Here is a 23,559-nt window from a genome sequence, read left to right as displayed (position 1 = left end):
GAGCGGCGACCCCGAGTGCCTCGACTGCCCCGCCGGCTCGTCGTGCGGCGGCGGGGCGGCGCCGCCCTCCGAGTGCTCGCCGGGCTCTTTCGCCGCCACGGCCGGCCTCTCCGAGTGCGCCAGCTGTGCGGGCGGGACGTACCAGGGCGAGTCGAACGCGACGAGCTGCCTTCCGTGCGTGGAGGGCGGCTACTGCGCAAAGGGCGCGTCGGCGCCGCTGCCGTGCGAGGCGGGTTCCTACTCGACCGCCACCAACCTCACCGCCGTGAGCGAGTGCACCGACGCCTCACCGGGCCACTTCGCCACCACCGGCTCCACGCAGCAGACGGCGTGCGCCAAGGGGTCGTACACGAACGAGACCAGGCAGGGCGAGTGCACGCCCTGTTCCGGCGGCACGTACCAGGACGCGGAGGCGCAGACGGCGTGCAAGCCGTGCGAGGCGGGCGGCTACTGCGCTGTTGGCGCGGCGGCGGCGCTGCCGTGCGAGGCTGGCAGCTACTCGACCGCCACCAACCTCTCCGCCGCGAGCGAGTGCACCGACGCCTCGCCGGGCCACTTCGCCACCACGGGCTCCACGCAGCAGACGGCGTGCGCCAAGGGTAGCTTCGCTGCCACGGGCGGCCTCTCCGAGTGCGAGCCGTGCAAGGGGGGGACCTACCAGCACGATAAGGGTGCGACGGGCTGTCTCCAGTGCAAGAAAGGCAGCTACTGCGAGCTGGGCGCGTCGGCGCCGCTGCCGTGCGAGGCTGGCAGCTACTCGAACGCAACAAACCTCACCGCCGCGGGTGAGTGCACGGCCTGCCCCGCCGGCAGCGCCTGCTCCACGGGCAGCATCGAGCCGACGCCGTGCTCGCCTGGCACCTTCGCCGCGAAAGAGGGGCAGTCCGAGTGCGAGTCTTGCGATCCCGGCACTTCGTCGAATCAAGGCAGCGTCGCGTGCGACGAGTGCGAGGCTGGCAAATACGCCGCCAACGCTGGCCAAAGCCTCTGCAATCTATGTCCGCATCCCCTCAGCTCGGTCAGCGGCAGCACCATCTGCTCTATCTGCATGGACGACTACTATCTGCGGAACACCTCGGCCGACCCAGGCGACATCTTGACCTCCCCGACCGCCTACTGCAAACCCTGCCCGCCGAACGCTGCCTGCCCGGACAACACCACCCTTTCTTCCCTCGTCCTCCTGCGCGGCTTCTGGCGCGCCAGCCCCTCCTCCGCGGTGCTGACAGAGTGCCGCCTCTTTGGCGGCAATGCCAATGCCGGCAAGACGCGGTGCGCCGGCAGCGAGCCGGTGGCGAGAGGCCGGAGGATGGTGGAGGCGGGCTCAGAGTACTGCGCGTCGGACTTCAAAGGCCCCGAGTGCCAGCTCTGCGCCGCAGAGAACCAGTACCTCGTCGACGGCGACACCTGCGAAGTATGCGCTCCGCGCGGCGCGGCGGCGGGCCGCATCGCCGGCCTCGTCCTCGGCCTCTGCGTCGCGTGCGGCTTGGCGGCGTGGGCCTACCACATGCCGTGGCGGAAGGAGCGCATCATCGGGCCTATCCTCCGCTTTGCAGACCGCTCCGTCAAGTACTACGTCGGGGTCGGAATGACGGCAAAGCTCAAGATCCTGTTTGGCTTCTATCAGATCTGCACCGTCCTCTCCTCCACCTACTCCGCGCGGCTGCCGGACAAGTACACGGGCTGGACGGACAACTTGGCCAACGTGATCTCCGTCGACTGGTCTGGCTTTTTCCTGCCGGAGCAGTGCCTCGGCTACGCTCTGCGGCTCCTCGCCATCGCCCTCTCCCCCGTCGCCCTCATCGCCTTGCTCATGATCGCGGGGATAAGTCTGCGGCTCTACCGCTGGCGCGCCGCCCCGGCGCCGCGCGAGAGGCCGTGGTACGCGGAGGCGGCCCTCGGCCTCCTCGACCTCACGCCGGCCGGTTTGGTGCTCATCTTCTGCTTCGTGCCCTCCATCAGCGCCTCCATCTTCCGCTCCTGGTCGTGCCAGGCGCCCTCTCACAGCTGATGACTGCCGTTGCTCACAACACCACATCCCTCAGTCCTCGTAAGTTTCTGCTGATAGGCCTACACCATCTCTCCGCCCGGCGAGGAGCTAGAGCAGGTCTCCTACATGCGGCAGGACGCGAGCGTCGAGTGCGGCTCCGACGATCACGGACCCATCACCGCCCTCGCCATCGGTTTCATCGTCCTCTGGCCCGCCGGCTCGCTGGTCCTCTTCACGTCGCTCCTCGCCGCTTGCTACAAGCCGCTGCAGGCCAAGACGCCGAATGCTCTGACGCGGGCCACCGCCTTCCTCCACCGGGAGTACGAGAAGACCTGGTACTGGTGGGAGGCGGTCGAGCTGGCGCGCAAGCTCGTGCTGACTGGCTTCGTGCTTCTGATCCCGGAGGAGCGCGCCTTTGTTCGCCTCGTGGTGGCGACTCTCATCTGCTCATGCTACGCCGTCGCACTCGCCGTCGTGCGGCCGTACAAGCGGGTTGAGGACAACGTGCTCGCCGTCGCCACGAGCCTCGTGCTCCTCCTCCTCTTCCTCGGCACCAACTGGAGCACCATCTTCCTCGGCATCCAGGAGCGGTACCAGGGAGCAGATCCCGCCGATGTCCTCGGCTTCCGCAGCCTCAATGTGATTGTCGACTCGATGATCATCCTCGTTGCAGTCGTGCTCGCCTTCTTCCTCGTCGGCGCCATCATCGCCGCCCGTCGCGTCGCCAAGGTCCCCACGATCCGACTCGTCTCGACCAAGCAGCCCCCCGAGCTGAGCATCGTGAGGGGCCTCACGTGGCACCTCTTCAACAGCCACATCTGGTGAGTCACGGCTATGGAGGGAGAGAGGGAGCGAAAACAGCCGGCGTGACCCCCGCCCCTCATCCAAACGAATAGGTCGACCGGTCAAGACGCCGTCAAGGTCATCAAGGGTGAGCTCGAGCAGCTGCTGCCGGACATCAAAGTCTTTCTCGACGCGCGCACATGCTCATCAGCGCTGCTTAAGCTACACAAAGAGCCTCCCTGACGCACCGCGGTGTGCTCATAGGTAGATGATCTCAAGGATATCGGGGCGCTGGAGGAGTACATCCAGAGCTCGCAGGTCATCCTCTTCTTCCTCTCGCAGGGCTACTTCCGCTCCAAGGCTCGCCTCTTCCTCCCACCCCGCCCCTCTACCGCACCCTGGCCCCAAGAACTGCCGCCTCGCCCGCGCCACAGAACTGCCTCCGCGAGATCCGCTCGTCGCTCGAGAAGGACAAGCCGCTCGTCCTCGTCCAAGAAGCGGACCCTGAAAAGGGCGGCGGGACGCTCCAGGCGCTGCGCGACGAGTGCCCCGAGGACCTGCAGCCGGCCATCTTTGACAACGACTGGCCGCTCACGATTTGGTATCGCATCGATGAGTTTCAGCTCATCTCGCTCAAGATCATCGCCGAGGCGCCGCCGGCCACAGCCAGCTCCGTTCTCTCACTCTACCTCCCGGCCAACCCCACTTGAACCAACCTAGGCGGTGCTCCTCTGCTCGCCCAACTTTCTGGACAGGACCTCCCTTCCGCTCTGCGTGTCGGGTGAGCTCGAGAGCCAGTCGCTCGCCTTTTCCAAACCGTGCACGCTCTGGGCCTCGCCAGCCAACGCGGGGTCGCTGGCGCTGGCCGATGAGATCGCCGCCGCCTTTGCCCCAGATCGTGAGACCGCCGGTCTCACGATCTGCACCACCGATGATCGGCCGGCCAGCGCGACGCACTTGCTGCTCTACCTCAACGAGGACAGCTTCGTCAGCGACGAGCGGCTGGCCGAGCAGGTCAAGCAGGCGCGGGAGGACAAGCTGAAGATCGTCATGGCGCACGAGAACGACCCCGCGCTCGGCGGCTGCCAGTTCTCGAGGTTTTTCGAAGTCACGCCGCAGGAGCGAATGTCTCAACGTGGCGCCTGTCCCGCCACCCCTCCTCCCCCCCAACCCTCTCCCCCCCAAACGCCGCAGGAGCTCATCGCCGGCGGACTCTACAAGGACCTGGCAAAATCCTGCTTCCCCGGCCGCCACCGCAAGGCGCGCGCCCTCTCCCCCACAGCGAGCTCTCCCCCGCATCGAGCGTTTCGTGACGAGGGGCGGGTCCCTGCCCGCAGGTGTCGCTCGTCCTTCTGGCAAAGAGCCTAGGCGCGACCCCCGCTCGGTCGCGGGCGGGCCTCCTCGCTTCAGGCAGCGTCGTTGAGGGCAGCACCAGTCTCGCGATGCGCAGCCTTGGCGGACTCAGCCGGGTGTTCGCCAAGATGAGCAGCCGCAGCTCTGCGGAGGCGCGCGAGGTCTCTGGAGGCGAGGCGTCGTCGGTGCAGCAGCAGGTCTGATCGGTTGCGCGATGTCGTGCGCAAAACGTGCGGCGCGGCGATGACCTGCAAACACGGGACGATTAGTAGAGCTAGCTCGCACATGGAGCATCCGTGGGATGTTGTGCGCGGCATTCACATTGCGTTGGAGGGAGGGGGGGGAGGGGGGGGAGTCACATGTGACGTGCATGCGCATGTGCATGCGCATGTGCATGTGCATGTGCATGTCACGTGCACGGGCAGTCCGGATGGAGATTATGATTTGCGTCGTGGGGTTCCTTCCAGCTCTTTCGTCCTGCGCGGCCGCGCCCGAGTAGAGCCGTATCGTGGTGACTGGTGTGATGCCACTGCGCGCCAGTCCCGTGCCTAGTTCTTTGAGAGAAAATTCTTTTGTATTCGCGTTAAGGGGGGGGGTGGGGGGCATCCAGAAAGAAAGAAAACAGACAAGCCATCCAGCTTGCGTCAGCCGTGCGGAGTTCGATTTCTTTTGCCATCGGTGTGAGGAGCGGCGTTCACGGGGGCGTGCCCCGGAGACCTCCGGTGTCGGGAGACGGGAGGGGGCCACGCATGGGAGCCGGGAGTGCGTTCCCACGGGGGCTGGTTGTTTTTGGCCACACCTTCCTGTTAGAAAATCCCGCCGTTCTAACTGCCATGTCACGGCCGGTCATCGGCTGCTGCTCTCGCCTCGCTGGCGGCGCGGTCTAGTGCCGCGGCTCCCAGCTCTCCGGTGGGCTCGCGGCGGCTCGCCGCCGTGGATCTGAACAATATGACCGGTCCGGGTTCGTCCCGGCGTGCCGCCAGTGCCGCTTCTTCGCCGAAATTTTCCTCACCATGTTTGTCGACAAAGTTGCCCACAAGATTTTTGAGAGCGCCTTCGTTGTGGCCCCGCCGAGAGTTTTTTCAAAAAGGAACAGCGTCTGGCCAAAATGGTCGACCCGAGAATTGGGGACGCTGCGCTGGCCGCTTCCGCGGCCGGGCTCGCGCTCCACGCCGTCGTCCTCGACGACTTCAAGTCCTACTCGGGCCGTGTGGTGGCGGAGTTCAACTCGCGGGGCATCATCGCGATCGTCGCCCCGAACGGCGCAGGAAAGAGCTGTCTCGTGGAGGGCATCTGCTTTGCGCTTGGGCTCGACCTCCGCTCGATGCGGGCGCAAAATCTCAAGGCTCTGGTCAACCGCACGGGCCGCGACGACGGCGTCGCTTGTGCCGTCAGCTGCGTCTTCCGCGCACGCAGCGGGGCCGGCGCGCTCTGCGTGCAGAGGCGCGCCATCGCGCCCGCCGACGGCCCGGCGCGGAGCGAGTTTCGGGTGCAGGGCTGCTCATGCGGTGGCCTCGGGCCGGGCGTCGACGATTCCATGGCCCTGCGACCAGTGCGAGAAGTTGGTAGACAGTGCCAAAACCACGTAATCGAAAATGGCTCTTAAATTTGCGCACCTGGTGTCCGCACTGCCGCATGGTGCGAGCCGCCACTCCTGAGAAGGTCTCCGCTGCGATGCTTTTGCTGTCTGCGTCAATGCAGCATTCCATCGAGCGCGTGTCACTATGACCTGACCCCTCTGATAACCGACGTCGCCAACGGCATCGGCCTGCGTCCGTGGTGCATATGCTCTTCATCCATGTTCGCATTGCGGTGGATTGCCAATTCGAGCCACTTGAGCAATCATGCACAATCCAATGCGCCGAAGAGGCGAAGAGGGGAGATGCAGATTCTTTGCAAGGTCCAAGTGGTCGCGGCACTGGTCATTCGCGATGCGGTAGGCGATGCGATCAGCCGTCAGCAAGCGGCGGTGAAGCCTGGTCCATGGCCGGGCAGGCGCGCCGCAGGCGAAGCGCTCTCGCGGGGCCTCCTGTCGGTCCTCGGCGGACACGTTCACGGGCGTACGTTTACCTGCCCTCACCTGGGCTCCGTTTACCTGTACCTCCGGCGGTCTGAGACAGGTTTACCTTTACCTGAGGCCCCCCAGGCCAGCCCTACCTCTACCTGCGCCCCCGCCCTCCGGGCCGAATGCACGCACAGGACCGTGTGTATGTGTCCACGTCATCACATGGATATACAGATATACGGTCAAGGGAGACCGCGGATTCACATACAACAATCATACATTGTCCGCAGCCCGCAGGGTCGGCCAGTCCACCGGCGGCGCCCCGGCGGAGAGTGCCGCAGAGCGCAGTGCGCAGACCGCTGACCGGCGCAGACTAGCCGCGTGACTAGCCGCAAACGGCAGAGCGCAGTGCCCGGGGCCGGGCGCGACTAGTCGCGCGAGCGTTTCCAATTCTCTCGAAAACTCTTACCTCTCCAAGTGTGACGGCGGGACAGGTCCAGCGGAGCCAACGCCAATCCGCGCGACGATGGAGCAAACCCCTCTCCGCACCTCTGTCTGGCGCCGACCGCCGGCGCCCCTATCCGCCGCCACGGCGCGCCCCGTTGGCGGCGGCCCCTCCCGGCCGCCTCCGGAAGACCATCAGCGTCTCGCGGTACCAGTGGATGTCCGAGATGCCCTTGCGCAGCGCGGCCTGCGCCTCGGGGTCGTGGTCGAAGCCGTGCCTGTGCATGTGCATGCCGCGGACGTGTCGTGGACGTGTCGTGGACGTGCCGTGGCCGAGGCCGTGCCGTGCGCGTCAGGCGTCGGCTATGGTGTTGCTCCGTCCCGAGGAGTCGCTTGCTACTACTGCCTGCGGGCGTCGAAGTCGTGGGCGTGTCGTGGACGTGTCGTGAAGGTGTCGCGGGCGTGTCGCGGCGTATCGTGGGCGTATCGTGGGCGTGTCGTGGACGTGTCGTGGGCGTGTCGTGGACGTGTCGTGGACGTGTCGTGGGGGCGCGTCGTGTGTCGAAGCGCCGGGTCTGCCCATCGCCGCGACGATCTCGGCCCGATCTCGGCCCGATCTCGGCCCGATCTCGGCCCGATCTCGCGCCTGCCCATCGCCGCAACCACCCACTCGTTTGAGCGCAGGTTGACGTGGCCGTTGCCACCCTCGTTGTTGGACCTGGGGGGTGGGGTGCGGGGGTGTGTGGGTGTGTGGGTGTGGGTGTGGGTGTGGGTGTGTGGGTGGGTGGGGGGGGGGGGGGAAGTGAAGGGGAGGGCGGCTGGGGGAGGGCGGTGGCGAGGGTGAGGGCGAGGGCGGTGGTGGTGGTAGGTGGGTGGGTGAGGGGGCGGTGGAGATGGAGGCGAATGGAGGCGAATTGGAGGTGCTTTCTTGGGGGGGGGGGGCGCCACGAGAGGACGAGCCCGCGCTGCGCGTGCCTATTAATCAACAATGTGCAGTATCAATCACTGTTTAATTCATGGGCTCGCGCCACCGCGCTGCGCGTGCGTGCGCGGTGGATACGCCAGCCTCGGGGCGGGAAGACGGTCTAGTGCCCAGAGTCTTCAGAGCACCGCGTGAATACGAGGGGTGCGAGGACAGTGAATCCGTTCGAATACGGCGGAGTGCGTGTCCTCTCGAGCGCTGGTTGGACTACAAGAATGCGTCGTCCTTCTAGCTGCGCGGGGCGCCGGAGCAGGTTGGCGAGGAAGCGGCGCTCGTGCTCGCGCGGGATGTGCTCCGCCACCTGCGATCTCGTGCGATCTCGTGCGATCTCGTGCGATCTCGTGCGATCTCGTGTGATCTCGTGTGATCTCGTGCGATCTCGCACCTCGAGGCAGACCACCCAGTCCGCAGATATGGGGAGGTGTGGGGAGATGTGGGGAGATTGCACCTCGAGGCAGACCACCCAGTCTGCAGGGCCGAGCTGCAGCCTCGTGGTCAGGTCTGCGGCGCCAACCAGCCTACGGCGACCCACGCCCGCAGCAGTCGCCCTCCCGCTCTGGTCGCCCTCCCCCTCCGGTGCAAGATCCCACGCGCTTGCGCTCGGCCTTCCCTCTGCCCTGCGCGACTCTTCTCGACTGTGCGGCTGCGTGCGAGTGCGCAGCCTTCCTCCCTCTCACGCCCCTTCTACCTCGAGAGCCACCAGAGGGGCGAGAGGGGTGCGGATGCAGAGCTCACGCTCTCGCGGTCCGCCCTCCCCTGAGACTGGGCCGTGAGAGCAGACCCTGCCATCAGACCCGGCGATGCCTCCTCCCCCGACTGCCGCCATCCGTCTCCTCTCGACTGTGCGGGTGCGCGCGGGTGCGCGTGGTGCGCATCTACCGCCACCGCGCCCTCGCGTCAGCGCAGCAACCTGCGGCGAGGGAGGTGGAGGCGGTGGGAGGTGGAGGAGGTGAGAGGAGGAGGAGGTGAGAGGTGGAGGTGGGGGGGGGCGGGGGGGGAGCCTGCGGTGAGCCGTCGTACGCGCGCGTCGGCACGCCGCGCGCTCGCAGCGCCGCCGTGAAGCAGCCCTTGCCTGCCGGGGGTCGAAATCATGATGTCGTGGATGTCGTGGACATGTCATGGGTGTGTCATGGACATGCACAACAGGTGGACGTGTCGTGGACATGTCGTGGGCGTGTCGTGGGCGTGCAGTCCCTCGCCCTGAGTTTGCCTCCCGGGATGTACCTACCACGCAGCAGGGACCGGCCGCGGCGGCGAGTGCGTGGCGGGTGGTGGTGGTGGTAGCGAGATGAAGTGTCTACGGAATGGTCTCAAAAGAAATCGCCTGCGCCAAACTCGAGGACCGAGCCGCCGTCAACGAGGTGGGCGATGGCGGCGGTGAGGCCGCGGTCGAGAAAGTAGGTGTACGTCTCGGTCAGCTCCCACGCCCCGGTCCCGATCGGCGTCGCTCCCGAGTGCGGCCTCTCGGGGCACGGCAGGACCTTCTCGCCGCGCATGCATTTGGAGCGCTTCCAGCTGCGGTGGGGGGTAGGCGGCGGGTGGAAGGCGCTGCGGTGGGCGCAGTCGGGCGCGCGGCGCGGGGCCACTCACTCGACTGAGCAGAGCGGCTCAAACGCTGGCTCAGCGGTCGTTGACAGCCGCCGGGAGAGGAGCGAGGATTTGTTCGCGACGGCGGGTTTGTGCGCGTTGCGCGATGCCATCAGCAGCGCTGCTGCCGCGAGTAACGCGGTGCCGATAGTGACAGTGCGCCACATTGCGAAACCAAAACGATGCCGGGCGGCACACCAGAAACTAAGACCGAAAAGAATTACACTTGCTTAAGGAAGAGGCAGACTCCCTAGGGTGGGCGACGGCTAGCGCATCACACCCCTCTCCTTAAAATCCCTGTGTGGTGGCGGCGTGCCGTCCTCCCATCCCATCCCTCCCTTGGGTTGTGTGTTTTCTTTCTTTCTTTTTAACAATTTTACCGCGAGGTGGCATGAAGGTCGCAGCGAGAATCGGCGAGAGACTGCGAAGAGAGATAGGAAGAGGCGGACGCCCAAGGGTGGGCGACGGTAGCGCATCACACCCCTCTCCTTAAAATCCCTGTGTGGTGGCGGCGTGCCGTCCTCCCACCCATCCCTCCCTTGGGTTGTCTGTTTTCTTTCTTTCTTTCTTTTGAACAATTTTACGAGCCAGCGAAAAATTTTACTAGCGAACTCCTTCGCACGACACTGGGCACGGGACTGGCGCGCACTGGCACTAACACAGGTACACCAGATTCGTACACCACGGGAGCCGCCTAAGCGACTCTGCGTCGTCCGTGATCGAGGAGAAGGTGATATGACGCTGCGCGGCTCTCCAAAGCATCACGGGCGGCACTGGCGCTCTCCACGCCCTCTGCACGTCGGCGCGGGCGGATGGTGGTGCGAGCGCAGCGACCGCGGCGGCGAGGGAGAACATTGGATTCGGCAAGAGTGGTGCTTGGAGCCGAAGCCGACAGAAGGGCAATCTGGAAAAGAATTCGCGGCTACTGTCACTCATAAAATCGTTCCGTCTTCTTCTTCTTTTTACTCATAAAATCGTTGGGTCGGTTCAGTTCACGTCCCCCCGTGGGCCGACCCTCCGATTTTATGAGAAGAGAACAAAGGGAGTGCTCAACAACCCCGGGGACCGAAATCGAGAGAGTATAGTGACAGTCAGACATGCAACACGGGGTCGCAGGGAAGGCAAGCAAAACCTCACTCACACGACAACCCCCCAAAACAAAGAAATTCAGACACGCAAAAGAAATTGCCACGCGCACTCATCACCCTGCCAGGCTTCCCCCAAGCAGCAAGCTGCTCGTTCTTGGCGTGAATTGAGTCAACTACTAAATCCGTGTGCCGTTCACCTGTCGAGTCAGCGCCGCTCGGCCAGCGTCTTGCGCATAACCGGCGTGAACCGGAGCTCCTCGAGCCGCTCCGGGTCGCAGTTGCGCACCACCTTGAGCGAGACGGCGCTGCCGGGCTCCGCCTCCTCGATCGCGCAGATCAGGTCCTCGTTCCGCCCGATCGGCTTGCCGTCGACCTCGACGATCATGTCTCCGAGCACGACCGAGCCGTACCGCCGCCGGCACGGGGCGAGACTGAGCGCCTCTGCCGGCGAGCCGGCGACCACCTCTGCGAGGATCGCACCGCGCAGGGGCCGACCCAAACTGCGGGCGTACTGCTCGCGCGCCCGGTCGTCGAGCAGGTTGACGCCAAGCGACGGCCGCGCGTTATTGCCGAACTCGACAATCTGCCGCACCACGCGACTGACGGTGTCCGAGGGGACGGCGAAGCCGATGCCGACGTTGCCGCCCGCGCCGCCCGGCGAGAAGATCATCGTGTTGACGCCGATGAGCCGGCCGCGCGAGTCAAGGAGCGGTCCGCCCGAGTTGCCCGGGTTGATTGCGGCGTCCGTCTGGACGCAGTCTTTGATCGGCCTTCCGCCGTAGCCGTCGATGTCCCTGCCGAGGGCGGAGACGATGCCCGTCGTCAGGGTGTAGTCGAGGCCGAACGGATTGCCGATGGCCAGCACGTCCTGGCCGACGCGCAGCGTGGAGGAGGAGGCGACCTGCAGCGGCTTCAGCGGCCGCAGCCTCGCCGGGTCCACCTTGAGCACCGCCAAGTCCTTGTCCGCCTCATGCCCGACGACCGTCGCCTCAACCTGCCCCTCGATGCCCTGCAGCGAGACCATCACTCGCGACTGGGAAGGCTGGCGCGCGACTGGGTTGGCGACAACGTGATAGTTGGTGACGATGTGGCCGTCGGCGTCCCAGACAAAGCCCGAGCCAGCGCCGGCTTGAACAATGCCCCTCGGCGTGAGGATCGTGGTCGAGATGAAGGCGACGGAGGGCGAGGCGTCCTCAAACACGGCCACACGTCGCGCCTCCCCTGGCGAGAGGAGCGGTGGTGCGTCGCTCTGATCGGCTTGAGCCCGCCGGCGCACCGAGTCGGAATCGTCCGCGAAGGAGACTGGCTGTGGGGATCGGGGTACGACGAGGCTGGTTCTGAGCGGCACAACACCCGGGTAGTCAATGGACGGCTTGAAGGACGACGGCACGGCTGCTGTGTTGCTCGCTCGTGCTGTGGTCGCGAGAGTGGACAGGCGACTTGCTGCCGGCGCGTTGGACAGGCGACGTGCTGCCGGCGCGAATGGCACGCGGCCGACGTGTAGGGCGGTAGCGGAGCGGAGAAAAAGGAGCGGGGCGAGCATCTAGACCGATCGCGATGGCTCTAGATCGTCCGTGTCAACTTGGACACGTCCAGGATCCGAAAGGTGCGGGGACGACTTCGGTGTTGTCCGCCTAGGTGTTGAATACCTCGCGGAGCGCAGAAAAATTCAGGAAAATAGTATTCAAGGCCAGAAATCTTGAATTCATGAATACAACCCTTGTATTCAAGAAAAAAGAATTTCCGCGCGTCGAGCGCTGCGACTCGGACTCGGACGAGAACAACTCGGACAACGAGGAGGACCTGATGGTCTAGTGGCCGCCCTCTGCCCGCGCTCCGCGCGCGCTAGCGGCCTAGCGCGCTCCGCGCGCTCTCCGCGCCGCGCGCTCGCTCCGCGCCTGCACAACTAGCTAGCGGCGCTCCGCGCCGCATGTATTCCGTATGTGTTCCGGCGCTGCGCGCCTTTTTGAATACAATATTCAGGCTCCTGGGAGACCTCTCTGTGAATTCATGTATTTGTATTCAACACCTAGGGTTGTCCGAGGAGGCCACCGGCCAAAAGCGCATGTCTTGAAGGTCCGATACTGGAAGCCCATATAGGCACCTTACACTCCCCCGCAGTATCGCACCTCTTGAGCGACACTACGTTTCCGCAGCTGGGGATTCTCCGGGTACCCCTCTTTGTACCCGTGCTGGCCGGATTCCTCCTCCGAACAAATCAAGTTCGATCGGCCCCAGTCTCGAACTGCCAGCCACTATCTCACCGGAGGTACCGAGGAGGCCACCGGCCAAAAGCGCATGTCTTGAAGGTCCGATACTGGAAGCCCATATAGGCACCTTACAGGTGTCCCTTAATTCTACGATGTAATTCTGAATTAATTCTTCCTCGCAACCTGCAAACAACAGTCTGCAACAGTGTTAGAGTTGTTTGGTATTGACCTCTCTTTAAACTAAAATCTTTTGGCACACGCACGAGGCGAGGCAGCTAATGACGGCAATATTTCAAAATACTGAAATTCTTTTTGCCAGAGCCGACGGCCGGCCTTTCCCGTGAGGCGTATGCTGCAACGCATTTGGTGCGCATTGCTGGATGGCGAATCGCCGAGACTGGCTGCAATCCAGCCCATCGGGGGGATGGGCTGGAAGCTGATGATGCCAATTTATTGGCCCCAAATGACCCAGGCTTGTGTGCTACTGCGGACTGCGGCACAGGCGGTGCCAACTCCCATCTGTGCAATCCTGGCGTGCCAACATGGTTTGCTGTTCATCTCTCACGCTTGAGGTGCCTGCTGGCTGGCAGTCGTGGATGCAATATTTCGCCGGAGCACTTCAGCTCCCGTGGCGAATCCCGCTTCCGCGGCAAATCCGGCTTCAAGAGGCTGCCTACCTACGTGCTTGAGCGCGCTGGCCTCTGGGCGCCCATTCCGCGATAATTCCGCGACCCCGCCCTAGAGACGATCGTGTAGCGCCCACCATAGTTAGCATCATGTCTGTGTGACTTATCAATGTGCGTGTTGCGTTGGGTAAGACAAGTGGTTTTGCATAGCACACCCAGAAGGTACTCTCTCTCTCTCTCTCTCTCTCTCTCTCTCTCTCTCTCTCTCTCTCTCTCTCTCTCTCTCTCTCTCTCTCTCTCTCTCTCTCTCTCTCTCTCTCGATGATCAAGATGGAACCGAAAAGCGAAATTCGATTCCGAAATGGCATAGGCCATAGCAAACCGCGAAACGGAAAACACGGAGAATCGAAAACCCAAAAATAAGTTTCCCAAAGTTTTGTTTTTGCACATAAAAGTAAAAAGACAGCTGCTCTTAATCTCTATTTCACATGATATCCATATGCTTTTCGTTCAAAAAATGCTGAGTGTGCAATGACCAATGAGCAATGTGAACACCGCACACAGAGTCACCACACAAGAAACACCGCGTCTCAGCTCCAACACCACTCCACGCCCGCGTCCACCTCCCGGCCCTCGTCGCTTGCGCGGCGCGCAGCCAAGTTGCGTGCAAAGGCGGGGACGATCAGGGTCGTGAGCAGCTCGACCGCCCACCGGCCGTAACGCTGCGGGCGCACGCACACCCTCCAGACCATCCTCGTGCACGCACCGCCGCCGGCGTCTTCGCACGGCGCAAAGGCGACCTCGCCGCGGTGCGTGTGGGCCGGATAGCAGGTGCGCCAGGCGGGGTTCAATACCGTGTACTCGAGGGCCGTCCTCTCCACACGAGTCACCCTCTCGCGCAGCCCCGGAGGGAGGATGAGCCGCTCGTAGCCCGCCCTGCTCTCGTCGCCTCTGCTCACGACCACAGGCGGCGGCATCGGCACGCCCAGGTCGCCGTCGTCGAGGCACTGCAGCCACGCGCCGACCGCCGCCTCCGGCGAGCCGGCAAGGCGCGCTGAGAGCGTGAACTCTCTCTCCGGCTGAACGAAGGAGGCGAGGTTCGAGGAGACCTCCCCGACGCTCGTTCGCGTGAAGGCCGCCCAAAAGTCGCGCCGCGCACGCGTCTCGAACTCAACCTCCCAGACCATCTCTGTGCCGTCGCGGCGAGGCGAGAAGGACACGACCGCAGAGTGCGAACCGGGAACCACGTCGGCGAGCGCGGGCCCAGCATCCGTTACGGAGTAGCCGATCTCAGACTTGGCCTGTGTGGCCACGAGGCGCTCCTTGAGAAACACCGGAAGCAGCGTGCGCGATTGGCCGCCGTCTTCGAGCAGCGGCAGGCCGAGAAGGGGCCAGTCGCGGGACAGGAGCATGGAGGTGTCGACACAACGCGCAAACCAGTGTCAGGTTCTGGCTCCAGTGCCAGTGCGCGCCAGTCCCGTGGGGCCCCAGTGTTGTCTGTGGCACACACCGGCGACCCAGCGCTCGAGAGGCCGAAAAAAAATCTCGATGCACTCGATACAAATCACGTCCGCGGAAGACCAAACAAGCACAAGTACTGCGGCTGCCTCGGTGCCTCGTGCGCCGGCGACTTGTGGCTCTTTAGTTTGCTTCATGGCTGGGACTGCTTTTCGTGCAAGCCCCGCAGAGGTGCGGGCGAGAGGGCGGCCCGAGCCCGACCGCAGAGGTGCGGGCGAGAGGGCGGCCCGAGCCCGAAAGGGCCCGCCCTCGACCTTGCTCTACATGGTAACGGATAAGAAGAGAAACTATGGACCGGGACACGCTGTGGTTCAGACGTCCCCCCCCTCGACGCAGTCGAGTGACTCACATGAATAGGGAGGGTCCCGTACCATGCGGAATCGACCCTATCCAGTGCTCAAGTGCTCAAGGAGAAAGTGTCCCCCTAGCTCCCGCATAGGAGCAGGAGCCAAGGCAGGGCCGCATCGCGCGATGAAGAGTGCTGTATACGTTTTACCCAACACCGAAACACGTACACGAATCTCCAAACCAAGGATACCCATCACTGAGCCGACGATGCTATGGGTAGCCCCAGGGTGGCGCCCACCCGTGCATACCCTCAGGCACTTGCCTACGCCCTGGCCGCGCATGCCGCGCACGCGCGCGCACGCCCGCGCACGCCGCGCACGCGCGCGCACGCACGCGGCACTACGCGGCACTACGCGGCACTACGCAGCACTACGCGCCCGCCCGCGCACGTGCGCGCACGTGCGCGCACGCCCGCGCACGCCCGCGCACGCCCGCGCACGCCCGCGCACGTGCGCGCACGCCCGCGCGCACGCCGCACTACGCGGCACTGCCCAGGTTCCCTCACGCTCAGATTCCCTCACGCTCAGATTCCCTCACGCTCAGATTCCGTGCAAGGGGGTGCCGAGGTATGCCGCAGGCCGGGATGGAGTGAGATATTGCGGGGCAGGGCGTGGGCTAGCGCGTGAGGGCGCAGGCAAGTGCCCGAGGGTATGGGGGCGGGCGCCACCCTGGGGCTACCCGTAGCATTGTCGGCTCAGTGATGGGTATCCCCAAAAGGGATGAAATCCCTTTTGGATATAATCGCCCAATTATCTCAGGAATATAGTGTGAATGCCCGGGAACAGAGCATAAACAGATGTTTTGTTTGTTCGGTCGCCCCCGGGGTCCCCGTAGTCGCAAGTCGTACGGGGTACCCGGTACTCGAAGCACTGGCCCGACCCGCAAACTCCGCAAAACCCACGCGCCAAGAGGCAGAGGCTGCCGTCGAAGCCGTCGCCGCCATACGAGAGGTCGATTGAGGCGGACGCTGAGCTTGTGGCCTTCGATGCAGACGCCGCTGCCTCGTCGCCGCCTGTCGGACCGCGAGCTCTGCAGCGGGGCCGTCCGCACATCGCACTACGGTGCGCTGCTCTCCGACGTGAGCGTGGATTTCTCCCTCTTCGACACGAGGGCTGCACCGTCTCTCTGGGCGTCTCGGCCGCTCCTCGGCGCGCCACAGCGTGGCGTGATGCGGGCGCCGTGCTCCGCAAACGACCTGCAGACTCTCCTCGCTGACTACGAGGGGCTGCACCTACAGCCGCTCGTCGCCGCGATCCGGCCAAAGCGGCCGCTGGGCCAGCGGAGCGCGGAGGACGAGTCCATCGCCCTGTTCCTGCTGGCCGACTACGCCAACCTCTTTCACCAGATGGGCTCTCTGTACATCACGGCCGCGGCGATGCGCGACCTGCTCGGCTCCAAGCCAGACACCGCTCACTCCGTTCACGTCTTCCTGCTCAACAACGCGTCGCTCACGCCGACGGCCGTGTTTTGGTCTCCCGGCCTCTCGGCGCGCGCGCCTCGCTTTGTGGGCGAGCCCGCCGCGCGCTCGGCAGGAGTCCGCTCCTTTGGCCGCGCCCTGCTCGTGCAACCTGCCACGGAGACATGGTGGTGGAACGTGCGGAGGAGATGCTTCGAGAGACAGAGAGACTGAGACAGGGATAGGGACAGGGACAGGGAGGGAGGGAGGGAGGGAGGGAGGGAGAGGGGATGTTCGGCGGTCTAGATGCTTAATCTCCCTCGGGGGAGAAGGCTAATCTCCCTCGGGGGAGAAGGCTTAATCTCCCTCGGTCGGCGGTGTTGATAGGGCGGCGAGGGGCAGTGTCGAGGCCTCGAGGAGTAGACTGCCCCCCCCCCCCCCCTTTGCCCGCAGGTGTGGAAGCCAGACCCGACCGACCGCACTGCACTGCTCGGCCCGATTGCGTCGTGGCTCTCCAGTGCGGTCCTCGGAGCACCGCCGCCGTCACTGCCGCCGCCGCAGCTGCCGGCGGCGGCAGCCGAGCCTGGCGCTCGGAGGCGACTACTGCTGCTCCTCTCTCGCGCCGCCAGCAGCGACCGGCGCATCCTCAACGAGGAGGAGCTTCGCACGAGCCTTGAGGGCAGGCTGGGGCGCCCCTTGACCGGAGTATCTCCCCGCATCTCACCGCATCTCACCGCATCTCACCGCATCTCCAGCCTCGAGGGCAGAATGCGGCTCGAGGCTGAAGACCGCCAGCCAGTCGGCGGTGCGCACGTCCCAGGGGTGTCCTCGGCGTGTGCTTGCCTCGGCGGGCCCACGCGCAACACACCCGCTGTCCACACGCAACACACGTCCACGCGCACAGACCACGCTGCGTATGACTGGCCTCGGGGACGTAGGCTCCGGCACGGCGGGACGCCGCCGGTCGGGTCGGCGACGGAGGTGCGGCTGGTGGAGCTGGGCGCGCTGTCGTCGCGCGAGCAGCTCTCGCTTGTGCGAGGCGCTGCGGGGCTGATCGGCGCGCACGGCGCGGCGCTGGTCCGGAGCCTCTTCCCAGACCTTTCCCGGACCTCTCCCGGACCTTTCGTGGAACGCTTCTTCAGGCGCGGCGCTGGTCTGGAACCTCTTCCTCCCCGCGGGCGCGCCCGTGCTAGGGAGGTATGGGGGAGATTTGGGGAGATTCGGGGAGATCTGCACTTAGGCGCGCCCGTGCTCGAGCTGCTCAACCGCGCAAACGCAAACGCGTACTACTCCAATCAGTGCCGCTGGCAGCGCCGCGGGTGACGCGTCCGCCGCTCGATACCCCACATCACCTCCTCCTTCTCCGCCGCCGCCCCATTGCCGCCGCCCCACCGCCGCCGTCCCACCGCCGCCGTCTCACCGCCGCCGCCCCCACCGCCGCCGTCCCCGCCACCGCCAGCCCCGCCACCGTTTTCCCCGCCGCCGCCCTCTCCACCGCCCCTTTCGCCGCCGCCTCCACCTCATCTCCACCCTCACCACCGCCACCGTTTCCGCCGCCTCCGTCGGCACCGCCTCCCCTCTGCCCCGGACCCGTGCTTGGGAGTGACTCCCCACGCTGGCGTGGCAGGTACGCGGCGTGGCAAAACAACGACCCGGCGCGCGAGGTGCAGGCGTTCGACGCCGACGGAAGGCTGCTCGACCCGTTCCGCTGGCACTTGCGCGCAGACGTGGGAGCGGTCGGGGCGCTGCTCGAGGGGCTGCTGAGCTCGCCGCGGCATCGCGCGGGGGAAGCCGCCAGAGCGGTCGCCCGGCCGGGGATGGTGGAAGCTAGGGGGGGCGCGCCAGCTACGGCTTTACTGGAAAGACGAAAGAAGTGATCTGAGCCTACGTTATAGGGCTTAGGGGTCTCGTAGCACGTAGATTCGGCTTACTCTGCCGGACAGGGTATATCTTGATAGTGTTTCTTCCCTCCAGCACGAGCAGGCATCGCCTGCCCAAACACACATCACACTGCCCCGAGGTGTGAATAACCGGCCGCTCGCGAGGTCTCGGAGAAACGTGTAGCCCGCGTATATCGGTCTTCGTCAGGCTAACCTATGTGCCTACGTGGCTGGGTTCACAGCGATTGTAGGAAAATGAGGGGGGGGACGTTAACTGTTAGAGTTGTTTGGTATATTGCTTATGCTACTGACGTAGAAAAGAAATCTGTAATGTCTCTCTCTCTCTCTCCGGGAGCGCGAGGCGCCACAGGAGGGTCGTTGCACGAGATAATGTACATAACAAAGTCGCCCCATGGCGCGCGTACCGGTAGCTATGACAGGGACCCCGCGGCCGCGGATCCGGCGGCGGACGGGGCTGGAGCGCAAGCGCCGGCCACCGTCGGGCCGCCGGGGATGCGCCGCGCACTCGCATCGGTTACCTCCATGAACGGCGGAGCTAAGTATTCTCGCGTCCACACCACACCTCGTCCAACGTACACACACTACTGTGCGAGCCGCCCTGAAGAACACAGCCCGAGCGCGTTTTTTTTCTGCGATCTCAATTTCGTGCATCTGTCTCCGCCTACATCTGCAAAACGCCGTAATGCTCGTGCTCGCCGTCCTCGCGACGCCCTCAACCGCTGCCTCTCGCCCCCGTCAGCGGCGCGGGGGGGCACTCATCGACACGCGCAACCGCACCGACTTCAGCATCAAGCTCGAGACCGACGCACCGTCGCTCGCCCTCGCGGCGTCTGCCTCGCGCAAACCCGACAAGGCCGCGGAGCTCCTGCTCCACCAAGACGTCCTCGGGGGTGGGTGGGCGCTGTTAGGTGCCTGTCCGGACGTCGCCACCTTCCATCCAGCCGTCTCCTTCCCGTTCAACCTCTCCAAGTTCAGCGGCGCCGCCTCGCGCGCCGCCGCCCCGACCACCCTAAAGCCCATCGGCGCCGCGGCCGACGCCGAGCTCGCCTCCTTTGGCGAGGCCGAGACTGGCGACGCTTCGCTCGCCGACTCCACCGCCAACTCCGTCGGTCTCACGTGCGGCGGCGGCGCCCCTGTGTGGTGCGCGGAGCCGCCGCAGCCGCTCACCGAGCTCTGCGTCTCCGAGGATCCGATGAAGGCCTCGGGCTCCACGAGCAACGAGACGGTCTGCACGACCGCCACGGCCCACTCCAAGGGCGAGGCCGACGAGACGGACACAAAGGTGTGCGACTCTCCGCTCTCTCTTTTCTCTTCACCCGCCGCCACCTCCCGCCCCTCCACCCACCCCACACCACCTCCCTTGCCGCCTCTCCCTGCTCCGCCGCCCTCCCCTCCGCCACCTCCGCCCCCTCTCGCCCCCCCTTCGCCCCGCCCTCGCTCCCCGCTCCCACACCGTCGGCCCCACATCGGCGCCTCCGCTGCGCCGTCCCCGGCCGCCTCCGCTCCAACCCCCCTCCCCCTCCCTTCACAGAATGAGCCTGCCCCGGGCTTCATGGGTGCCCTCATGGGGTGCCTTGGCGTCTCTGTCGTGGCGCTGAGTTGGAGAGGCTCCACGGCCAGCAAGACCGGCCCCGACAAGGTCCAGAAGCGCTCGAGGCTCGCCAAGAAGATCGAGGATATGGCAATGGCTGGCAGCACTGGTGTTTGCCGCACTCAGATCTTCTTCTACTTCTTCTGCTTTGTCGCAATGGTCGGCCTGTGCGGCGTGACCTTCGAGGCCTTCGTCGTGAGGTACACTCGGGGGCGCGGCGCTGCTGGGAAGGCCCGGAGGCTTGTCGAGACGGGCCTCGCCGGCGCGGGAGCTTTGCGGCTGGGGCGGGTCGCCTCGCTCGAGCCATCCGCCGCACAAGTCCGCGTGGCCGCCGCCGCGCTGCTCGTCGGCAGGGTGGCCGCGTCTGGCGGGCCCTCTCCGTCGCCTCCACCGCCCTCTCCGTTTTCGCCGCCGCCACCCTCGCCGCCGCCACCTCCGCCGCCGCCGCCGACACCGCCTCTTCTACCCGACATGGTGCAGCTGAGCTGCGATTTCGAGGGTGACACTTGCATCTGGAACGACACCGCGCCGGACGGGTACACTTGGACGCGCACGAGCGGCGGCACGCCGTCGCCAGGCACAGGCCCGAGCGGCGACCACACCACTGGCTCGGGCTCCTACATCTTCACCGAGGCCTCTAGCATCTACAACAAGCTGCACCAGCTCGAGAGCCCGCGCTTCTCGCTCCAGCAGGACGCCACCCTCTCCTTCTTCTACCACATGTACGACTCCCACAGCTCGGACATGGGCACCCTCTCCGTCGAGACCTACAACAACGAGACGGGCTGGTCGACGCTCTGGAGTAGGACTGGCGACCAGGGCACTAGCTGGCTCGACGCGGCGGTCATCCTACCCGCCTCGACGACTCAGGTGCGCTTCAACGGTGAGACGGGGCCGAGCTGGAGCTCGGACATGGCGCTGGACGACGTCTCCTTCTCGCAAATTGCGCCTCCGTCGCCGCCGCCGCTGCCACCGGGTTTCCCTGGCGGCTACTTCATCACCGGCCCGTGCTCGCTCACCGACGGCGGCTCGTGCGCCGCGTCGCCAAACTACCCGAACAGCTATGGCAGGAACGAGGAGTGCACCATCAGCGGCGTGCCCCCATACGAGCTGGAGACGGTCGCCTTTGATGTGGAGGCGGGCAACGGCTGCCCCTTCGACTATCTCACCGTCAACGGCAAGAAGTACTGCGGCACCTCGGGGCCCCCGAGTGGCGCGGTGGCGGAGGACGGCGTGATCGAGTGGCGATCGGATCGCAGCGTAGTCGGGCCGGGCTGGAAGGCGCGCCCCTGGTCTCTCTCGCTCCCCTTCCTTCTCCGCTCTGATGCCCTCCTCCCTCTGCCGTCAGATCTGCTGGGCGACCCGCCCGCCTTCACCGCCACCACCGCCGCCTTCACCGCCTTCACCGCCATCACCGCCATCACCGCCATCACCGCCCCCGCTGCCGCCGCTGCCGCCGCTCTCCCCCGGCTATGTCGCCGCGGCGAGCGAGGACCAGCTCCGCTCCCTGATCGAGGACGCTACTTCAGCTGCTGCCAACGTCTCCATCTACCTGCCGCCCGGTGCAGAGTTCAAGCTGAGCAGCCAAATCAGCTGCGGCTCCAACATCAAAGTGACCGTCGCGAGCAGCGGCGAGGGCGCGACGCTCGACGGCAAGCGAGAGACCAGGCTCTTTTACCTCGAGGGCGGCTGCAGCCTCACCCTGCGGGGGCTGACCCTCGTCAACGGGAGGGCGGAGTACGGTGGCGTTGTGTTCGCTTTCGGCGCAGGCGACGTCGAGATCATCGATTCGACGATCACAAACTGCAGGGCTGACTGGGTGCGCCGCGTAGAGCTAGCCGCCGCCCTGCAGCGCGCCGCACGGCAGCGGGGCCAGAGGTGAAGAGGGCCACGGCTGCCTCACCCCGCTCTCTCCTCGCAACCGCAGTACGGCGACGGCGTCGGCGGCGTCGTCTACTCGTATGACAGCGGTGCTGTCTCGATAATCAGCTCGACCGTCGCCGGCTGCTCGGCTGGCGCGGTGCGCCGCGTAGAGCTAGCCGCACCCCTGCAGCGCCTCACGGCAGCGGGGCGAGAGATGGAGAGGGCCACGCACGGCTGCCTCACCCCGCTCTCTCCTCGCAACCGCAGGGCGGCGGCGTCGTCTACGCTTGGAACAGCGGTGCGGTCTCGATAATCGGCTCGGCCGTGTCGAGCTGCTCGGCTGGCAATGTGCGCCGCGTAGAGCTAGCCGCACCCCTGCAGCGCCTCACGGCAGCGGGGCGAGAGATGGAGAGGGCCACGGCTGCCTCACCCCGCTCTCTCCTCGCAACCGCACAGGTCGGCGGAGCTACACTCACGTGGAACAGCGACCTCATCGTGACCGACTCCACCATCTCCGGCTGCGATGCCACGTTTGGCGGCGCAGTGTACGTGCGCTCGGGCTCAGCCAGCTTGGCCCGCTCAACCATCTCCAACTGCAACGCCACAGAGTCTGGCGGTGGCCTCTACTCGGAGGGCGGGAGCACCTCCCTTAGCGACGGCACACTCATCAGCGGCTGCTCTGCCCTGTCTGGCGGCGGCCTCTACTCGGAGGGCGGGAGCACCGCCCTGAGTGACGGCACTCTCATCAGCGGCTGCTTGGCCCAAGAGGGCCGCTCCGTCTTCCTTCTAGCTGGCGAGGTCTCCTACACCCTCCCCGCCCCAGCCGGCCGCTGGCTGCCAAACGCGCGCTGCGAGGTGTACCGGAAGGCGTGCGCTTACGGCAACGATTTTTACGGCAACCCTTCGCCAAAGCAAGCGGACTGCCTCGAGCACCGCGGCGATTGCGCCCTCGCCGTCGCAGCAGTCGACCAGCCGCCTTGGTACTGCCAGGCCGCGACTTTCGTGCAGCCCTGCAACTGGGAGGACGACCCCTCCCTCCTCGGCGATGACCTCTACCAGCTGCCGCTGCTGCCCGTCGATGAGGACTTCCCCTTTGCCTGCGCCGCCGGCCTCCTCGGCTCGGCCGACCCAAAGGAGCAGTCGAGCAGCAGCTGCGCCGGCCGCTGCCCCGCAGGCTCCCAGTGCCCCACAGAGGCGACCTATGAGGCGCTGCCCTGCGATGCTGGCCACGTCTGCCCGGAGGGGACGAGCGTGCCCCTTCCCTGCCCCGCCGGGTCGTACTCGAACGCCACCGACCTCGCCGCCGCGAGCGAGTGCACCGACGCCTCGCCGGGCCACATCGCCACCACGGGCTCGACGCAGCAGACGGCGTGTTCCAAGGGCAGCTACGCCGCCACGGGCGGCCTCTCCGCGTGCGAGCCGTGCGAGGGCGGGACGTACCAGAACGACACGGGCGCAACTGGCTGCCGCGACTGCGAGAAAGGCAGCTACTGCGAGCTGGGCGCGTCGAGGCCGCTGCCGTGCGAGGGCGGGTCCTACTCGAACAAGACGGACCTGTCGGCCGCCTCGCAGTGCACGCCCGCCGCTCCGGGCCACATCGCCGCCCGGGGCGCCACCGAGCAGACGGCGTGCGGCGAGGGCAGCTTCGCCAGCGGCACGCGCAACGAGGTCTGCCAGCTCTGCGTCGAGGGCTCCTACCAGGGCGCGACCGCCGCGAGCGAGTGCACCGACGCCTCGCCGGGCCACTTCGCCACCACCGGCTCGACGCAGCAGACGGCGTGCGCCAAGGGGTCGTACACGAACGAGACCAGGCAGGGCGAGTGCACGCCCTGCGCCGGCGGCACGTACCAGGACATGGGCGGCAAGACGGAGTGCAA

General features: G+C 65.7%; 5 protein-coding genes across 5 annotated transcripts; 3 read left to right on the top strand and 2 right to left on the bottom strand.

Moving 5' to 3' along the window:
* Positions 1-1,585: 1,585 nt before the first annotated feature.
* EMIHUDRAFT_448489 (hypothetical protein) lies at positions 1,586-4,604 on the top strand (the record flags this gene model as incomplete). The annotated part of the gene is made up of 9 exons (XM_005759487.1): positions 1,586-1,826; positions 1,991-2,016; positions 2,093-2,808; positions 2,884-2,950; positions 3,035-3,088; positions 3,205-3,420; positions 3,491-3,889; positions 3,965-4,030; positions 4,108-4,604. The coding sequence occupies 9 exons, from the start codon at positions 1,586-1,588 to the stop codon at positions 4,324-4,326; spliced, it is 2,004 nt and encodes a 667-aa protein (XP_005759544.1). The 3' UTR covers positions 4,327-4,604.
* A 3,709-nt stretch (positions 4,605-8,313) lies between these two features.
* Positions 8,314-9,315, bottom strand: EMIHUDRAFT_461852 (hypothetical protein). The gene is made up of 3 exons (XM_005759486.1): positions 9,145-9,315; positions 8,701-9,069; positions 8,314-8,474 (listed from the first exon to the last, which is right to left on the bottom strand). The coding sequence occupies exons 1-2, from the start codon at positions 9,306-9,308 to the stop codon at positions 8,865-8,867; spliced, it is 369 nt and encodes a 122-aa protein (XP_005759543.1). The 5' UTR covers positions 9,309-9,315; the 3' UTR covers positions 8,314-8,474; positions 8,701-8,864.
* A 719-nt stretch (positions 9,316-10,034) lies between these two features.
* EMIHUDRAFT_432991 (hypothetical protein) lies at positions 10,035-11,795 on the bottom strand. Its single transcript, XM_005759485.1, has one exon. It carries the CDS (start codon positions 11,770-11,772, stop codon positions 10,435-10,437), a length of 1,338 nt encoding a protein of 445 aa, XP_005759542.1. The 5' UTR covers positions 11,773-11,795; the 3' UTR covers positions 10,035-10,434.
* A 4,121-nt stretch (positions 11,796-15,916) lies between these two features.
* EMIHUDRAFT_198408 (hypothetical protein) lies at positions 15,917-18,240 on the top strand (the record flags this gene model as incomplete). Its single annotated transcript, XM_005759484.1, has 6 exons — positions 15,917-16,009; positions 16,091-16,515; positions 17,266-17,480; positions 17,568-17,646; positions 17,955-18,147; positions 18,223-18,240. 6 exons carry the CDS (start codon positions 15,917-15,919, stop codon positions 18,238-18,240), a joined length of 1,023 nt encoding a protein of 340 aa, XP_005759541.1.
* Positions 18,241-18,910: 670 nt separating this feature from the next.
* EMIHUDRAFT_198407 (hypothetical protein) lies at positions 18,911-22,030 on the top strand (the record flags this gene model as incomplete). The annotated part of the gene is made up of 8 exons (XM_005759483.1): positions 18,911-19,108; positions 19,289-19,510; positions 19,760-20,107; positions 20,173-20,220; positions 20,300-21,111; positions 21,308-21,638; positions 21,747-21,839; positions 21,950-22,030. Coding segments are annotated over 8 exons (2,133 nt in total), but the record flags the coding sequence as incomplete, so codon positions are not given.
* Positions 22,031-23,559: the final 1,529 nt, after the last annotated feature.

The sequence above is a fragment of the Emiliania huxleyi genome, assembly GCF_000372725.1.
Source record: "Emiliania huxleyi CCMP1516 unplaced genomic scaffold EMIHUscaffold_8, whole genome shotgun sequence".
NCBI classification, from domain to species: domain Eukaryota; phylum Haptophyta; order Isochrysidales; family Noelaerhabdaceae; genus Emiliania; species Emiliania huxleyi.
The sequence above is the reverse complement of the archived record's forward strand: the minus strand, read 5'-3'. Positions and strand labels throughout refer to the sequence as shown.

What these genes read in the sequence shown, in the direction of transcription:
- EMIHUDRAFT_432991 (XM_005759485.1), bottom strand. Translation starts at nt 11,772, where the DNA reads ATGCTCGCCCCGCTCCTTTTTCTCCGCTCCGCTACCGCCCTACACGTC.
- EMIHUDRAFT_461852 (XM_005759486.1), bottom strand. Translation starts at nt 9,308, where the DNA reads ATGTGGCGCACTGTCACTATCGGCACCGCGTTACTCGCGGCAGCAGCG. An exon ending in GAGCCGCTCTGCTCAGTCGA is followed by an intron (nt 9,070 to 9,144) that starts GTGAGTGGCCCC and finishes CCCCCACCGCAG; the next exon opens with CTGGAAGCGCTCCAAATGCA.